We start from the raw sequence: 19,280 nt of genomic DNA on the forward strand, positions 1-19,280 counted from the left end.
GCTGCATGCCTGGTCTATCAACACACATCAAAGTTGCTGGTGAACGCAGCAGGCCAGGCAGCATCTCTAGGAAGCGGTACAGTCGACGTTTCAGGCCGAGACCCCTTGTCGCAAACACGAGGAATTCTGCAGATGCTGGAAATTCAAGCAACACACATCAGAGACGCAGCAACTTTGATGTGTCTTGCTTGAATTTCCAGCATCTGCAGAATTCCTCGTGTGTGCCTGGTGTATTTTGGGGAAAAAAAATACATAAAGTGTTACTTCGGACGTTAGGAGTAAAGCTTTCCCGACCAAGTTCAGTGCCACAAGGCATCGCCCGCGACGCCACAGAAACAAAAGGCAAGACCGTCAGATGAAGTATTTTTTTATTTTGCGCCTGCGTTTTAAAAACGGTGGCCCGATGTTACTGCCACGAGCTCTGAGGGGGGTGGGGGGAAGGGGGAAAATCGGGATCAGAGTCTGCAAAGTCTCTCGCTCACTTAAAGATCTTGCCCTCCTTGAAGGGCTTCCCCACGTGCGTGAACTGTCCTTCCCAGCTGAAGTACTCCCTCACCATGGTACGGCACTCCTCACTATCGCTGTCCAGCTTCCTCCAGCTGTACGACTCATAGTCCACCTGCCAGTCAGGAGACATCTGCGCAGACGAACAAAGAAAAAACAGAAATAGATCACAGCAGGTGTCACGGGCATCCAGTTTACCACCACAGGCACCAACCACGCAGCTCCTTGCTCGCGCGAAGCTGAGAGTGGACGGCGTCGCGTGGTGGTACCGCGTAAAATTCCAGCAACCCAGAGCAGTTCTACACCGCCGGCACAGAGCGCATCGCCGCGTTGGCCATTATCGCCCGGCTCGGCGCAGCGTACAACTACAGCAAACTGTCCGGTCAGCAGAGAGAGGTCGCTGCCTTGCAGGGCGTGTACGTGTCCGGGACGAAGAAGCGGGCTGGAAAATATCATTGTGGACACCACCCACACAGCAAACTCTATTAAACCTCTATTCTGCAGAGCTCTATAGGGCTATTAAAACAAAAAATTCACACCATCTTAAAGATAATCTGATCAACCATTCCAGCTCATTCCCCCACCACTCCCTCTATCACCTGAGTCACATCACTGTAAACTTTTTAAAGCTTTTTATGCTGCTGGCATTGTAAATGTGTGGTGTTTATGCACATTTTATTCCATGTTTATTTTATTTTTATATAATCCTTGATGATTTAATATTGTTGACTGTTTTTTATTGTCGCCTGTGGTGCCAACACTGCAAAAATTCCTACACACAAAGGTATTAAGAACAACGATCAGGGACTCCCCACCCAGGCCGTGCCCTCCTCTCGATGCTATCGAGCAGGAAATACAGGAGCCTGACGACCCACATATACAGGCTCCTTCCCCACAGCCCCCAGGTTCCCAAACTGACCTGAAATGCCCCTGATCAATACCTCCACCTTGAACTGGAGAGGGATGGTTGAGCGAGCTCGGGCCACTCTCTTTGGAGCACAGGAGGATGAGGGGCAAACTGACAGTGGTGGTAAGAGCGAACAGCCAGAGCCTTTTCTCCCCCCCCAGGGAGGCAACGGATCGTTTAATACCAGAGGACATCCTTTAAAGTTTAGGGGAATGTAGGATGTGGTTAGACTTTTTCCATTGAGAGTGGGGAAGATTCAAACAAGAGGGCATGGGTTGAGAATTAGAGGACAAAAGTTTAGAGGTAACATGAGGGGGAACTTCTTTACTCAGAGAGTGGTAGCTGTGTGGAACGAGCTTCCAGCAGAAGTGGTTGAGGCAGGTTCGATGTTGTCGTTTAAAGTTAAATTGGATAGATATATGGACAGGAAAGGAATGGAGGGTTATGGGCTGAGTGCAGGTCGGTGGGAATAGGATAGGGTAAGAGTTCGGCACGGACTAGAAGGGCCGAGATGGCCTGTTTCCGTGCTGTAATTGTTATATGGTTATACGAATGTCAGAGGTAGGTGCTTTTTTCTACACGGAGAGTGGTAGTGGCTGGAACTCACTGCTGAGGGTGGTGGTTGAAGATAATCGATTACGATTTAAGAGACAGAGGTGGAAGAAATGTGGAGGACTACGGTGAGTGGGTTGACCATAAGATATACAAGAAGAATTAGGCCATTTCATCCTGGCTGATTCATTCTCCTCTCAGCCCTAATCTCCTGCCTTCTCCCTGTACCCCTAATCAAGAATCTATCAACCTCTGCTTTAAACAGACCCAATGACTTGTCCCCCACAGCCGCCTGCGGCAACGAATTCCAAAGATTCACTGCTCTCTGGCTGAAGAAATCCCCCATCTCCGTTATAAAAGGATACCCTGTAATCTGAGGCTGTGTTCCCTGGTACTAGACTCCTCCACCACAGGAAACATCCTCTCCGCATCCAGTCTATTGAGGCCTTTCAACGCTCGATAGGTTTCACCCCTCATTCTTCTCAATTCCAGTGAATGCAGGTATCAAACGCTCTTCTCATGACAAGCCGCTCAATCCCAGAATCACTTTTGTGAGCCCGGAACTGCTCGTGGTACTCCAAGTGGGGCCTGGACAGCGCTTTATGAAGTCCCAACTTTGTTAAAGGCCAGCACAACTCACTGGGCTGAAGGGCCAGGACGGCACGGTACTGTTCTATGTTGGTGGTGGCACAGTTACGTTTCTTTGATAATTTTACACACATGCAGGTGTATGGAATCTGTGAACTTGTTTGCCCTCATCTTGAAATAATGCCATATTGGGAAAAAGCTGACTTTCATGGCTCGATACCAGATCAGAATCAGGTTTAAGTGATCCATGGTCTCCCTGAGGGGAGGGGGAAAAAGGACTCTGGCTGTACACTCTCTATGGCTCTTATTATTTTCTAGACCTCTATGAACTGGAACTTGAAGATACAGCAAAGAGTGCAGATCAGAACGAGCTCTAGTATCAACGAGAGCTGTCGTGAAAGGTGCTGTTACGCAGCAGTCCCGTGCAAGACAAAATAAACTACCACTTTGCAGTAAGAAATGTAAAATAAAAAAGGGAAGTAGTGTTCCCGAATCATTGAGCGAGTTTTAGCAGACTGGCCCCGGGATTGTGCTGCGGAACAGAATGCGGAAGTGGTACCAGAGCCCAATCTTGCAGACTGCCCGAGTCACCCTCCGGCGTGAACACTCCTGTACGGCGATTGCCCGCGGGCCGCCTGCTGCGGTGCGGGTCTGTTGGCCGCTCAAGTCTCGCCTCTCGCAGCTGCCGCCCGTCCTCTGCAACACAGCAGAGTTCACTGCTCCCGCTCAAACGTTTATTTGCTGTTTCAGAGCGCGGAACAGGCCCTTCCGGCCCTTTGAGCTGTGCTGCCCAACAACCCACTGGCCTAATCACGGGATGATTTACATGGACCAACCGGTACATCTTTGGACTGTGGGAGGAAACCGTGGCACCCGGAGGAAACCCACGTGGTCACGGGGAGAACCTCCAAACTCCTGACAGGCAGCAGCGGGATTTCCTCCACTCACACCAGATTTGTGGTGCATCTACTCAGTGTATTGTCTTACCGTGGATAATGCAGCAAGTCAGGCCATTCGGCCCACCGCACCCATGCTGGCCATTGTATTTATCTATATGCCCCACTTCCCCGCATTTGGACCTAGCCTTGCCTAACTTAACCAGACGCTGACAGTACCGGCCTCCATTACTCCCTCTAGCAGTGCAATCCAGATTCCAGCATCTCCCCCTCCAGAGAAGCCCACCCTTCACTTTGTACACACACCTCGCCGTGGGGAAGAAAGATTTCATCTTCTAATACCCGCTTCTTTCCTCTGCCTCTCTGCTCAGGGGATTAAAGTCTGTCAGGAGCCTTGTGGCCCATCAGGCCGGTGTTTATGCCGATTTCCGTGGCGGTAAGTGACTGACAGTACGAGACTCCTCCCCGGATAGGATGCCAGTCTATTGCGAGCATTAGCATTTTTGCCGGTACCCATTCTTAGCTGGGTGGACTGGAGCAATGTGTGGTTAAGTGCCTTGCTCAAGGACACAACACGCTGCCCCGGCCGAGGCTCGAACCCACGACCTTCAGATCGCTAGTCCAACACCCTATCCACTTGGCCACGCTCTGCTCAGGGGACTTGCCCTTTTCTGGTCACTACCATCAGGGAGGGGGAAAGAGTCTGAAGACCCACAAACTACTCAGAGACAGCTTCTTCCTCTCCATCAGATTTCCGAAAGCCCATGAGCACGTTCTCTTACGCACAGCATATTTTCTGTAATTTGTAGATTACCCAGGGTGATAGTAGGGACAAACCCCCACTACCTATTAAACACTCCCAATGGCGTGCGCCTCAAATACCCTCTGACAACCAGGCCCGGCTCCCGGCCTGCACCTGTAGCTGAGCTACTAAGCCCGGCGGAACCGTTTCTACTGACAGGTGAAGGTGGGTTACTGACACCTTAAAACCAGTCACTGCGGGCAGATGGGGCTGGCCAGCTCATCCTGGAGAAGGAAAACTCTGATCTCAAACTTCCGCTGCTATACCCACTCACGGGGAAGGCTTCAGGAGTGAACCCCGAGGGGAAAATCTGGAGCTGGAGACCCTAAGACAGTCCTACGTTGAGCTCAACGCTGACTGGCAACTCCTGTGACACTGCTGGTGCCAAACTGTATCGGTCTCTGCCATTCCTTTGGGTTCATCGGATGCGTGGAGAGGGGGAGCTTGCTACACGGGCAACAGCTCGCTCTCCGTATCATACTGCCCGGGCTTGCCTAGCTAGACAGCTAAGACACATTCTCTGACCAACAGAGGCCTCATCATAGATTTCTTTTGTCTTTGCACCGAGCATTGTAGTTCGCAGTTCCAATTCCAACAATATCTATGAGAAATCTGCACGCTCTCTCCCATGATATGTATGGGTTTCCTCCGACGGTCCAAAGATGCATCAGTTAGCAGGTTCAACACACACAAAGTGCTGAAGGAACTCAGCAGGCCAGGCAGCGTCAATGGAAAAATGGACACGGATTGGTATACGTCCTGCCGAAGGATTTCAGCCCAAAACATTGATTGTACTTTCCTCCCCCCCATCGACGCTGCCTGGCCTGCTGAGTTCCTCCGGCATTTTGTGCGTCACCCGGATTTCCAGCGTCTGCAGATTTTCTCTTGTTTCCAGTTAGGAGGTAAATTGGCCTGTGATTAGGCTAGGGTTAAATCAGTAGGTTGCAGACAGTGTGGTTGGTTGGGCCTGTTCAGCACTGTATCTCTAAATAATAATTTTAAAAATTATTTTCCTGTCAGAGGCCAGTGATAATCAACCCGATTCCGCCTGTCCAACCGAACACTTCAACCCAGGAAATGTGGACAGCAACACTGCTGCGCGCTCACGTCTCCCCTGGCAGCATGGAGGCCAGAGCGCACCCTGTCTACGCCAATCGCTTGAGCGAGGCAGCAGCCACACGCCCGGGGGGGGTGAGGGGGGAGGGGAAGAGACTCCATACCGGGAATGCCAGCTCCTGGCCGCGGAACACCCAGATGCCGGAGATGCTGCTGTCGTTATTGCTGCCGAACAAGATGACGCTGGCGAAGGCGTTCTTGCGTAGCTTGTCAAGGCGCTGGAACATGCCTGGTGAGGAGAAGGGGAAACTGAAGGTTATGGCAGGGTAGGCAGGCCAGCTGACAGCGTCTCAATGGGATACGGCGAGACGGCAGCGTGCGACGTCGCACACACCCACCCTCCCGATCTCGCAACCCAAATCCAACAGCACCAAGCAGCTGTCCAAGAACGTCCGCACAGTGCTCTTGCAGAAGGGACTCTGGCATAACTTCTACCGTGAAACTCACAGCCAGGTTATCGGTGGGGTGATAATTGGATAAATTTGTCAGGGGGTACCTGCCCTTCCATTCTCAGCTGCGGGACTCGGCTGGGGATCACACCGCAAAGGGGCGAGAGGGACACTGGAAGCTGCCAACTCACGAAGGGCTGGAGGAACGCAGCGGGCAGCCCGTCTTTAGATGAAGGGCTGTGGCTCGAAATGCTGACCGTTCGTTCCCCTCCATAGATGGGTACATTTAAAGCGGAGGCTGATGTTTCTAGGGTGTCAGAGGTTGAAGGCAGGAGAGAGGGGTTGAGAGGGAAAATAAATCAGCCATTATTGAATGGCCAAGCACTCAATGGATTAAATCTGCTCCCATCTCTTACGGTCTTAAGCTGCCTGACCCGCTCCGTTCCTCTGGCATTTCGTGGCCCTTCAGCCCACTGCAACCTTGCTGACCCAACAACCACCCACTTTCTCATCGGACCCCCCCCCCCCAAGATTCTACCGTTTGCCCACACACTAGAGGGGCAATTAATCCACCAGACCCACATCATTGGGACGCAAGAGGGAGGGAAGGGGCCCACACGGTTACTGGAAGACAGACCAACCTCCAGACAGACACTCACAGAGCGGAGGTCGGGATCGAACCTGGGACCTGGGTCTCTGGGGGCAACGGGGTAGCAGTTTTACCCACTGTGCTGTCAAGCAGTCATACACAGAAACCTAGCACTTACACCAACACCATCAACTGATGCCCGGCGGAACCCCACGCTGAGTTCTGCAAAAGTCTCAGTAATGGGAACCCTGTCGCAGAGAAAGCCCGGTCCTCCGGCACGGTGCAGGGCAAGCAGCCTCAGAGTTACAAGCACACAAACTGGCCGCACCTCGAGGCGGCTAACCGACGGTATCGCCGGGCAGGTATTAAAATGCAACCCCCACGGAAAGGGACGGCCAAAGAGCATGCAGAGGAGAGACGGCAAGGCTGAAATTAAGATGGTGGAGACACCCCTGACCCGCCCTCGAGAAAGTGGCTCAGGACAGAGGACGATGGAGACGGGATGGCCTATCTGGCGGCGGTGGCAGTAGTTGGGGGGGGGCGGGGGGGGGGGGTGGAGTGCTAGAAGCTTCTTACCTGAGATCAGGTTACAGCTCATGAAAGTCAGTGTGAGCTCGGTGGGGTACTTATACTCCGAGTACCAGATCGACCAGCCCTCCTTGTCAAACTGCTCCCAGAAGTGCGGCAGAGCCACCGACAACGTGTCCTCGTTTGAGTACTTGCGTTTAAATTCGTCCATGACGAACGGGCTGTAGAGGGGGAGAGCAGGAAAAGATCAATGTTTTGAAGGTAATATATATTTTTTTAAAAACCGCAGACATCAAAGCCTGTCAGAGTCCCCAGTTCCCCGATGTACAGAGTGCATCAGCCAACAAGCATCGCCAGCTCGAAGTCCTAGACGACTGGGTTTTACCTCAGTGACGGTGAGGAGCATCGCACCAGCGGCGAAGCAACTGTGTCACACAGGCGCGGGAACCCCCCACCGACTCTCGCCACAGTCCTGCCTCTCTGCCACAGCTCACACCCCCCCACCCAGCGGCAATAAACTGAACCTCCGGTCAGCGCCATTTCTTCGCGTGACAGCATGAACTCACGGAGGGGGGGGGGGCAATCCCAGCCACCCGCTTGGTCCCTGCTAACCACTGCTCGGGCTCAGTTGAAAATTAAACCAGCTTCTTTGGCAAAGACACCACTAGGCTCTCTTAAAACGATCTGACGTCTTGTCTTTATCTGTCAGATGTGCCTTTTCTGTCACATCAATTCAGTGAGGATGCTGCCGGGCGGCCGGCAAGTGTCGTCACGGCAACATAACAGGTCCACACTCACTCACCCTGACCCACAGGTCGTTGGACTGTGGGAGGAAACAGAAGCGCCCGGGGAAACCCACGTGGTCACGGGGAGAACGCACACGCTCCTGACAGGCAGCGGAGGGATTTGAACCCTGATCTTACACTACACTTCTCTGCCACCCAAACAGTTTGAGATTCACCGAGTGTAACCTGCACACCTTAAGAGTTATTCTTAAAAAAAACTTAAAGATGAAATTACTCACAGATGGTAGGTCTGAAGCTCTGACTAAAAATGCTTATCTGTCGTCAGTAACTCATTCTGCTACGCTAATCAAACGGCCCCAAATTACTGCTCTGAAACCAAGGAGAACCTTTTTTTAAAAAAAGGACGTCAAATGCACGATAAAGATTAATTTCTAAAGAAAGAACCTAATACTCAAAACAAGAATACAGAGGAGGACTTCAACCAATCAGATTGGCAGCAAACCCCAATCAGGAAAACTTGGTCAGGACTTCCGAACAAGGGGTCGCCTCTTTACAATGGGAATGGGAGGGATTTCTACTCTGTGGATCCAGAATCTCTGAGATTTCTCTGCCCCAGAGTGGTAGAGGTGGAAACATCCCTGGCAGAAGTGGGCAGGACATGGGAACAGATTAAGGCCATTTGGCCCATCGAGTCTGCCTCATTGTTGGCTTTATCTGAGAATCTCCTCTGTAGCATTTACACATATTCGGCATTGCTTCCCACATTATTTAGCACTATGTGATGGGTGGATCTGTATAAACAGTGTGCAAGACAAGCCTCCCACTGTATCTCGGCACATGTGACAGTAATAAATCAATCCAACACGCAGAGTGAACTAGGAGGCTCATTTGGCAGGGTTTCGAAGGAACTGCGTGGTCGTCTCTCTCACTGCTGAACTGGGAGCAGACGCCGTCTGGTGGGGGGAGAGCGCCACCTGGTGGACAAGCACAAAACCAGGGCCCAGCCCACTCACATCCATCTGACAGCCTACCCTCGCCCCAGCCTGCTCGATCTCTGGAGAAGCCTCGTCCCTTCAGGGACTGAGCCCGAAGTCAATCGGTTCGCGAGCAGAGGCACAGCAGCGGGCCCCACTGACTCGCCTGTGTTTGGCCCGCTCCCCGTGGGAGAGAATTGCACAGGCTCGCAGCCTCTGCGAGGAATAATGGGGAAACTTCTCATTTCAATGCTTTATCCCGTGGCTGAGACTTGAAGCAACCAGGTGCACCCTTCCTGTGTGGAATTCACAGGAGTTGATGGGGTGGAAAAGCTTGGCCCTGGTCCATCCCCCGAACGTCACCACCTCTCACAGCTCCTCAAAGTCATTCCCACCCGCATCTCAGCCCAGGACTCGAGCCCGGTCACTCTCTCAGGAGCCCGAGGGGCATAAATGAGTTCAAATAATAATCTCCATTCAGTCCCCAAGAGAGGCGCCAGCACAACCGCCTATCATACATGGTTCACTTAATGAGATGCCATGCGTAGAGGGTTCAATGTCCACAACGTTCAGATCAGATTGAAGACCAGACACAGAAGTAGAATTACGCTATTTGGCTCAGAGTCTACTCCAGCATTCCTTCATGGCTGATTTATTATCCCTCTCAATGCCATGCAACCATAACCCTTGTAGCCAAGAACCTATTCACCCCCACTTTAGATGCACCCAATGAATCGGCCTCCACAACCGTCCGTGGCGATGAATTCCCCAGATTCACTGCCCCCTGTCTAAAGAAGTTCCTCGCCTCTGTTCGAAAGACAAGTCTCTTCTGAGGCCGCCTTACAAAGCCCCAGCAGTACATTCTTGCTTTAATATTCTAGTCCGCCCAAAACGAGTGCTAACATTGCATTTGCAATGACTCCAACTGCAAAGTAACCTTCAGGGAAGCCTGCACGCGGGCTCCCAAAGCCCTTTGCACCCGAATTCCAAGTTTTCTCTTTAGAAAATAGCCCACGAAGGCACAACCCTGCAGTTCCCTGCACTGTATACCATCTTTGCTTGCTCTCCAATCTATCCAAGACCTTCTGCAGACAACCTGCTTCCTCAACGCTACCCGCAAACGGACAAAGGGACCCAACCCGTTGTGCGTACATCCATTATGAGGAGAAACATACATCCCCACGTTCCATACTCCGTAGCCCTGCCCACTCGAACCCCAGTCCCCTTATTTCAGCAGGTGGAATACTTTCCGGGGACACAGGAAGGATGACCACGGACAGCGTTCTGTCTAGCCTGATGTAGAGGCGCCGATGCACAGCACCACAGGAGGCGCAGGAGGGTTGGGGACTCTGGCAGCTCCAATCGCGGGCACAACTCCACCGCACCACCAGGGGCATTTTCAAGAGGCAGCGCCCGTCACGAAGGGCCCTCACCTCACCGGGGAGGAGACACCGGAGACCGAGGACTCAGGCCCAGCGGTTCAGGAACAGTTGCTTCCTCGCTGACGTCAGACTGCTGAACGGTTCATGCTCGCTATTTGCTACTTTTAAAAAACTACTTCTCATTGCAAATTACAATTTGTAATGTAGTTGCACTGCACTGCTGGTGGACAACACATTTCACGACTTCTGATGCTGCTAACAAACCTAATTCTGAGACTTGAACCCGCAACCCACCCTGCCAAAGGGTCTCGGACCCAAACCTCCGCTATTTATTTCCCAAAGATGCTGCCTGGCCGCTGAGTTCCTCCAGCAATTTGTGTGTGTTACAACAAACTAGATGCTGGAGGAACTCAACAGCTCCCGCTGCCCCTTTCCTCTCATCCACCCAGTTTCTCCAACACACTCCCCAGCCGTCTCCTCCCACCCCACCATACTGTTCCTTTCCCCATCCTCCACACACTCCCCCCTTCATCCCACCGTTCCCATCCATCCATCGCCCACACACTCCCCCCTCTTCTCACCCCTTCATCCCACTGTCCCCATCCGTCCATCACCCACACACTCCCCCCTCTTCTCACCCCTTCATCCCACTGTCCCCATTCGTCCATCGCCCACACACTCCCCCCTCTTCTCACCCCTTCATCCCACTGTTCCTATCTGTCCATCACCCACACACTCCCCCCTTCATCCCACTGTTCCCATCTGTCCATCACCCACACACTCCCCCCTCTTCTCCCCCCTTCATCCCACTGTCCCTATCTGTCCATCACCCACACACTCCCCCCTTCATCCCACTGTTCCCATCCGTCCATCACCCACACACTCCCCCCTCTTCTCCCCCCTTCATCCCACTGTCCCTATCTGTCCATCACCCACACACTCCCCCCTCTTCTCACCCCTTCATCCCACTGTTCCTATCTGTCCATCACCCACACACTCCCCCCTTCATCCCACTGTTCCCATCTGTCCATCACCCACACACTCCCCCCTCTTCTCCCCCCTTCATCCCACTGTCCCTATCTGTCCATCACCCACACACTCCCCCCTTCATCCCACTGTTCCCATCCGTCCATCACCCACACACTCCCCCCTCTTCTCCCCCCTTCATCCCACTGTCCCTATCTGTCCATCACCCACACACTCCCCCCTCTTCTCACCCCTTCACCCCACTGTCCCCATCTGTCCATCACCCACACACTCCCCCCTTCATCCCACTGTTCCCATCCCACACACTCCCCCCTCTTCTCACCCCTTCATCCCACTGTCCCCATCCGTCCATCACCCACACACTCCCCCTTCTCCCCCTTCATCCCACTGTCTCCATCTGTCCATCACCCACACACTCCCCCCTCTTCTCATCCTTTCATCCCACTGTCCCTATCTGTCCATCACCCACACACTCCCCCCTCTTCTCCCCCCTTCATCCCACTGTCCCCATCTGTCCATCACCCACACACTCCCCCTTCATCCCACTGTCCCCATCTGTCCATCACCCACACACTCCCCCTTCTCCCCCTTCATCCCACTGTCCCTATCTGTCCATCACCCACACACTCCCCCCCTTCTCACCCCTTCATCCCACTGTCCCTATCTGTCCATCACCCACACACTCCCCCCTCTTCTCATCCTTTCATCCCACTGTCCCTATCTGTCCATCACCCACACACTCCCCCCTCTTCTCCCCCCTTCATCCCACTGTCCCCATCTGTCCATCACCCACACACTCCCCCTTCATCCCACTGTCCCCATCTGTCCATCACCCACACACTCCCCCTTCTCCCCCTTCATCCCACTGTCCCTATCTGTCCATCACCCACACACTCCCCCCCTTCTCACCCCTTCATCCCACTGTCCCTATCTGTCCATCACCCACACACTCCCCCCTCTTCTCATCCTTTCATCCCACTGTCCCTATCTGTCCATCACCCACACACTCCCCCTTCTCACCCCTTCATCCCACTGTCCCTATCTGTCCATCACCCACACACTCCCCCTTCTCCCCCCTTCATCCCACTGTCCCTGTCTATCCATCACCCACACACTCCCCCCTCTTCTCCCCCCTTCATCCCACTGTCCCTATCTGTCCATCACCCACACACTCCCCCCTCTTCTCACCCCTTCATCCCACTGTCCCTATCTGCCCATCCTCCACACACTCCCCCCTTCATCCCACTGTCCCTGTCTGTCCATCACCCACACACTCCCTCCTCTTCTCACCCCTTCTCCCCACTGTCCCTATCTGTCCATCACCCACACACTCCCCCCTCTTCTCATCCTTTCATCCCACTGTCCCTATCTGTCCATCACCCACACACTCCCCCTTCTCACCCATTCATCCCACTGTCCCTATCTGTCCATCACCCACACACTCCCCCCTCTTCTCACCCCTTCATCCCACTGTCCCTATCTGCCCATCCTCCACACACTCCCCCCTTCATCCCACTGTTCCCATCCGTCCATCGCCCACACACTCCCTCTTCTCACCCCTTCATCCCACTGTTCCTATCTGTCCATCACCCACACACTCCCCCCTTCATCCCACTGTTCCCATCTGTCCATCACCCACACACTCCCCCCTCTTCTCCCCCCTTCATCCCACTGTCCCTATCTGTCCATCACCCACACACTCCCCCCTCTTCTCACCCCTTCACCCCACTGTCCCCATCTGTCCATCACCCACACACTCGCCCCCTTCTCACCCCTTCATCCCACTGTCCCTATCTGTCCATCACCCACACACTCCCCCCTTCATCCCACTGTTCCCATCCGTCCATCGCCCACACACTCCCCCCTCTTCTCACCCCTTCATCCCACTGTCCTTATCTGTCCATCACCCACACACTCCCCCCTCTTCTCACCCCTTCACCCCACTGTCCCCATCTGTCCATCACCCACACACTCCTCCCCTCTTCTCCCCCCTTCATCCCACTGTCCCTATCTGTCCATCACCCACACACTCCCCCCTTCATCCCACTGTTCCCATCCGTCCATCGCCCACACACTCCCCCCTCTTCTCACCCCTTCATCCCACTGTCCCTATCCGTCCATCGCCCACACACTCCCCCCTCTTCTCACCCCTTCATCCCACTGTTCCTATCTGTCCATCACCCACACACTCCCCCCTTCATCCCACTGTTCCCATCTGTCCATCACCCACACACTCCCCCCTCTTCTCACCCCTTCATCCCACTGTCCCTATCTGTCCATCACCCACACACTCCCCCCTTCATCCCACTGTTCCCATCCGTCCATCACCCACACACTCCCCCCTCTTCTCCCCCCTTCATCCCACTGTCCCTATCTGTCCATCACCCACACACTCCCTCCTCTTCTCACCCCTTCACCCCACTGTCCCCATCTGTCCATCACCCACACACTCCCCCCCCTTCTCACCCCTTCATCCCACTGTCCCTATCTGTCCATCACCCACACACTCCCCCTTCTCCCCCCTTCATCCCACTGTCCATATCTGTCCATCACCCACACACTCCCCCCTTCATCCCACTGTTCCCATCCGTCCATCGCCCACACACTCCCCCCTCTTCTCACCCCTTCATCCCACTGTCCTTATCTGTCCATCACCCACACACTCCCCCCTCTTCTCATCCTTTCATCCCACTGTCCCTATCTGTCCATCACCCACACACTCTCCCTTCTCCCCCCTTCATCCCACTGTCCCTATCTGTCCATCACCCACACACTCCCCCCTCTTCTCACCCCTTCATCCCACTGTCCCCATCTGTCCATCACCCACACACTCCCCCCTCTTCTCATCCTTTCATCCCACTGTCCCTATCTGTCCATCACCCACACACTCCCCCCTCTTCTCCCCCCTTCATCCCACTGTCCCCATCTGTCCATCACCCACACACTCCCCCCTCTTCTCCCCCCTTCATCCCACTGTCCCCATCTGTACATCACCCACACACTCCCCCTTCATCCCACTGTCCCCATCTGTCCATCACCCACACACTCCCCCTTCTCCCCCTTCATCCCACTGTCCCCATCTGTCCATTACCCACACACTCCCCCCCTTCTCACCCCTTCATCCCACTGTCCCTATCTGTCCATCACCCACACACTCCCCCCTCTTCTCATCCTTTCATCCCACTGTCCCTATCTGTCCATCACCCACACACTCCCCCTTCTCCCCCCTTCATCCCACTGTCCCTATCTGCCCATCACCCACTCTCCCCCCTCTTCTCACCCCTTCATCCCACTGTCCCTGTCTATCCATCACCCACACACTCCCCCCTCTTCTCCCCCCTTCATCCCACTGTCCCTATCTGTCCATCACCCACACACTCCCCCCTCTTCTCTCCCCTTCATCCCACTGTCCCTATCTGCCCATCCTCCACACACTCCCCCCTTCATCCCACTGTCCCTGTCTGTCCATCACCCACACACTCCCTCCTCTTCTCACCCCTTCTCCCCACTGTCCCTATCTGTCCATCACCCACACACTCCCTCTTCTCATCCTTCCATCCCACTGTCCCTATCTGTCCATCACCCACACACTCCCCCTTCTCACCCCTTCATCCCACTGTCCCTATCTGTCCATCACCCACACACTCCCCCCTCTTCTCACCCCTTCATCCCACTGTCCCTATCTGCCCATCCTCCACACACTCCCCCCTTCATCCCACTGTTCCCATCCGTCCATCGCCCACACACTCCCCCCTCTTCTCCCCCCTTCATCCCACTGTCCCTATCTGTCCATCACCCACACACTCCCCCTTCATCCCACTGTCCCTATCTGTCCATCACCCACACACTCCCCCCTCTTCTCCCCCCTTCATCCCACTGTCCCTATCTGTCCATCACCCACACACTCCCCCCTCTTCTCCCCCCTTCATCCCACTGTCCCTATCTGCCCATCCTCCACACACTCCCCCCTCTTCTCATCCTTTCATCCCACTGTCCCTATCTGTCCATCACCCACACACTCCCCCTTCTCCCCCCTTCATCCCACTGTCCCTATCTGCCCATCACCCACTCTCCCCCCTCTTCTCACCCCTTCATCCCACTGTCCCTGTCTATCCATCACCCACACACTCCCCCCTCTTCTCCCCCCTTCATCCCACTGTCCCTATCTGTCCATCACCCACACACTCCCCCCTCTTCTCACCCCTTCATCCCACTGTCCCTATCTGCCCATCCTCCACACACTCCCCCCTTCATCCCACTGTCCCTGTCTGTCCATCACCCACACACTCCCTCCTCTTCTCACCCCTTCTCCCCACTGTCCCTATCTGTCCATCACCCACACACTCCCCCCTCTTCTCATCCTTTCATCCCACTGTCCCTATCTGTCCATCACCCACACACTCCCCCTTCTCACCCCTTCATCCCACTGTCCCTATCTGCCCATCCTCCACACACTCCCCCCTTCATCCCACTGTTCCCATCCGTCCATCGCCCACACACTCACCCCTCTTCTCCCCCCTTCATCCCACTGTCCCTATCTGTCCATCACCCACACACTCCCCCCTCTTCTCACCCCTTCATCCCACTGTCCCTATCTGCCCATCCTCCACACACTCCCCCCTTCATCCCACTGTCCCTGTCTGTCCATCACCCACACACTCCCTCCTCTTCTCACCCCTTCTCCCCACTGTCCCTATCTGTCCATCACCCACACACTCCCCCCTCTTCTCATCCTTTCATCCCACTGTCCCTATCTGTCCATCACCCACACACTCCCCCTTCTCACCCATTCATCCCACTGTCCCTATCTGTCCATCACCCACACACTCCCCCCTCTTCTCACCCCTTCATCCCACTGTCCCTATCTGCCCATCCTCCACACACTCCCCCCTTCATCCCACTGTTCCCATCCGTCCATCGCCCACACACTCCCTCTTCTCACCCCTTCATCCCACTGTTCCTATCTGTCCATCACCCACACACTCCCCCCTTCATCCCACTGTTCCCATCTGTCCATCACCCACACACTCCCCCCTCTTCTCCCCCCTTCATCCCACTGTCCCTATCTGTCCATCACCCACACACTCCCCCCTCTTCTCACCCCTTCACCCCACTGTCCCCATCTGTCCATCACCCACACACTCGCCCCCTTCTCACCCCTTCATCCCACTGTCCCTATCTGTCCATCACCCACACACTCCCCCCTTCATCCCACTGTTCCCATCCGTCCATCGCCCACACACTCCCCCCTCTTCTCACCCCTTCATCCCACTGTCCTTATCTGTCCATCACCCACACACTCCCCCCTCTTCTCACCCCTTCACCCCACTGTCCCCATCTGTCCATCACCCACACACTCCTCCCCTCTTCTCCCCCCTTCATCCCACTGTCCCTATCTGTCCATCACCCACACACTCCCCCCTTCATCCCACTGTTCCCATCCGTCCATCGCCCACACACTCCCCCCTCTTCTCACCCCTTCATCCCACTGTCCCTATCCGTCCATCGCCCACACACTCCCCCCTCTTCTCACCCCTTCATCCCACTGTTCCTATCTGTCCATCACCCACACACTCCCCCCTTCATCCCACTGTTCCCATCTGTCCATCACCCACACACTCCCCCCTCTTCTCACCCCTTCATCCCACTGTCCCTATCTGTCCATCACCCACACACTCCCCCCTTCATCCCACTGTTCCCATCCGTCCATCACCCACACACTCCCCCCTCTTCTCCCCCCTTCACCCCACTGTCCCTATCTGTCCATCACCCACACACTCCCTCCTCTTCTCACCCCTTCACCCCACTGTCCCCATCTGTCCATCACCCACACACTCCCCCCCTTCTCACCCCTTCATCCCACTGTCCCTATCTGTCCATCACCCACACACTCCCCCTTCTCCCCCCTTCATCCCACTGTCCATATCTGTCCATCACCCACACACTCCCCCCTTCATCCCACTGTTCCCATCCGTCCATCGCCCACACACTCCCCCCTCTTCTCACCCCTTCATCCCACTGTCCTTATCTGTCCATCACCCACACACTCCCCCCTCTTCTCATCCTTTCATCCCACTGTCCCTATCTGTCCATCACCCACACACTCTCCCTTCTCCCCCCTTCATCCCACTGTCCCTATCTGTCCATCACCCACACACTCCCCCCTCTTCTCACCCCTTCATCCCACTGTCCCCATCTGTCCATCACCCACACACTCCCCCCTCTTCTCATCCTTTCATCCCACTGTCCCTATCTGTCCATCACCCACACACTCCCCCCTCTTCTCCCCCCTTCATCCCACTGTCCCTATCTGCCCATCCTCCACACACTCCCCCCTTCATCCCACTGTCCCCATCTGTCCATCACCCACACACTCCCCCTTCTCCTCCTTCATCCCACTGTCCCCATCTGTCCATTACCCACACACTCCCCCCCTTCTCACCCCTTCATCCCACTGTCCCTATCTGTCCATCACCCACACTCCCCCCTCTTCTCATCCTTTCATCCCACTGTCCCTATCTGTCCATCACCCACACACTCCCCCTTCTCCCCCCTTCATCCCACTGTCCCTATCTGCCCATCACCCACTCTCCCCCCTCTTCTCACCCCTTCATCCCACTGTCCCTGTCTATCCATCACCCACACACTCCCCCCTCTTCTCCCCCCTTCATCCCACTGTCCCTATCTGTCCATCACCCACACACTCCCCCCTCTTCTCTCCCCTTCATCCCACTGTCCCTATCTGCCCATCCTCCACACACTCCCCCCTTCATCCCACTGTCCCTGTCTGTCCATCACCCACACACTCCCTCCTCTTCTCACCCCTTCTCCCCACTGTCCCTATCTGTCCATCACCCACACACTCCCTCTTCTCATCCTTTCATCCCACTGTCCCTATCTGTCCATCACCCACACACTCCCCCTTCTCACCCCTTCATCCCACTGTCCCTATCTGTCCATCACCCACACACTCCCCCCTCTTCTCACCCCTTCATCCCACTGTCCCTATCTGCCCATCCTCCACACACTCCCCCCTTCATCCCACTGTTCCCATCCGTCCATCGCCCACACACTCCCCCCTCTTCTCCCCCCTTCATCCCACTGTCCCTATCTGTCCATCACCCACACACTCCCCCTTCATCCCACTGTCCCTATCTGTCCATCACCCACACACTCCCTCCTCTTCTCCCCCCTTCATCCCACTGTCCCTATCTGTCCATCACCCACACACTCCCCCCTCTTCTCCCCCCTTCATCCCACTGTCCCTATCTGCCCATCCTCCACACACTCCCCCCTCTTCTCATCCTTTCATCCCACTGTCCCTATCTGTCCATCACCCACACACTCCCCCTTCTCCCCCCTTCATCCCACTGTCCCTATCTGCCCATCACCCACTCTCCCTCCTCTTCTCACCCCTTCATCCCACTGTCCCTGTCTATCCATCACCCACACACTCCCCCCTCTTCTCCCCCCTTCATCCCACTGTCCCTATCTGTCCATCACCCACACACTCCCCCCTCTTCTCACCCCTTCATCCCACTGTCCCTATCTGCCCATCCTCCACACACTCCCCCCTTCATCCCACTGTCCCTGTCTGTCCATCACCCACACACTCCCTCCTCTTCTCACCCCTTCTCCCCACTGTCCCTATCTGTCCATCACCCACACACTCCCCCCTCTTCTCATCCTTTCATCCCACTGTCCCTATCTGTCCATCACCCACACACTCCCCCTTCTCACCCCTTCATCCCACTGTCCCTATCTGCCCATCCTCCACACACTCCCCCCTTCATCCCACTGTTCCCATCCGTCCATCGCCCACACACTCCCCCCTCTTCTCCCCCCTTCATCCCACTGTCCCTATCTGTCCATCACCCACACACTCCCCCCTTCATCCCACTGTCCCTATCTGTCCATCACCCACACACTCCCCCCTCTTCTCCCCCCTTCATCCCACTGTCCCTATCTGCCCATCACCCACACACTCCCCCCTCTTCTCCCCCCTTCATCCCACTGTCCCTATCTGCCCATCCTCCACACACTCCCCCCTCTTCATCCCACTGTTCCCATTTGTCCATCAACCACACACTCCCCCCTCTTCTCACCCCTTCATCCCACTGTTCCTATCTGTCCATCACCCACACACTCCCCCCTCTTCTCACCCCTTCATCTCACTGTCCCTATCTGTCCATCCTCCACACACTCCTCCCCTCTTCCCACCCCTTCTCTCCACTGTCCCCATCTGTCCATCACCCACACACTCCCCCCTTCTCACCCCTTCATCCCACTGTTCCTATCTGTCCATCACCCACACACTCCC

The 19,280-nt window shown here is 55.2% G+C and overlaps 1 protein-coding gene across 1 annotated transcript in view; it reads right to left on the bottom strand.

The window, feature by feature from the left end:
* Positions 1–351: 351 nt before the first annotated feature.
* The window catches only part of eef1g (eukaryotic translation elongation factor 1 gamma), a 44,664-nt gene continuing 25,735 nt past the window's right edge, over positions 352–19,280 (bottom strand). Inside the window, exons 5-7 of the mRNA XM_072246098.1 lie at positions 6,920–7,092; positions 5,470–5,594; positions 352–637 (exon numbers count right to left, since the gene is read on the bottom strand). Coding sequence (XP_072102199.1) covers positions 479–637; positions 5,470–5,594; positions 6,920–7,092 — 457 coding nt within the window. The 3' untranslated portion in view covers positions 352–478. The remainder of the gene's footprint in view (positions 638–5,469; positions 5,595–6,919; positions 7,093–19,280) is intronic.

The sequence above is a fragment of the Mobula birostris genome, chromosome 28 (genome assembly GCF_030028105.1).
Source record: "Mobula birostris isolate sMobBir1 chromosome 28, sMobBir1.hap1, whole genome shotgun sequence".
Classification (NCBI taxonomy): domain Eukaryota; kingdom Metazoa; phylum Chordata; class Chondrichthyes; order Myliobatiformes; family Myliobatidae; genus Mobula; species Mobula birostris.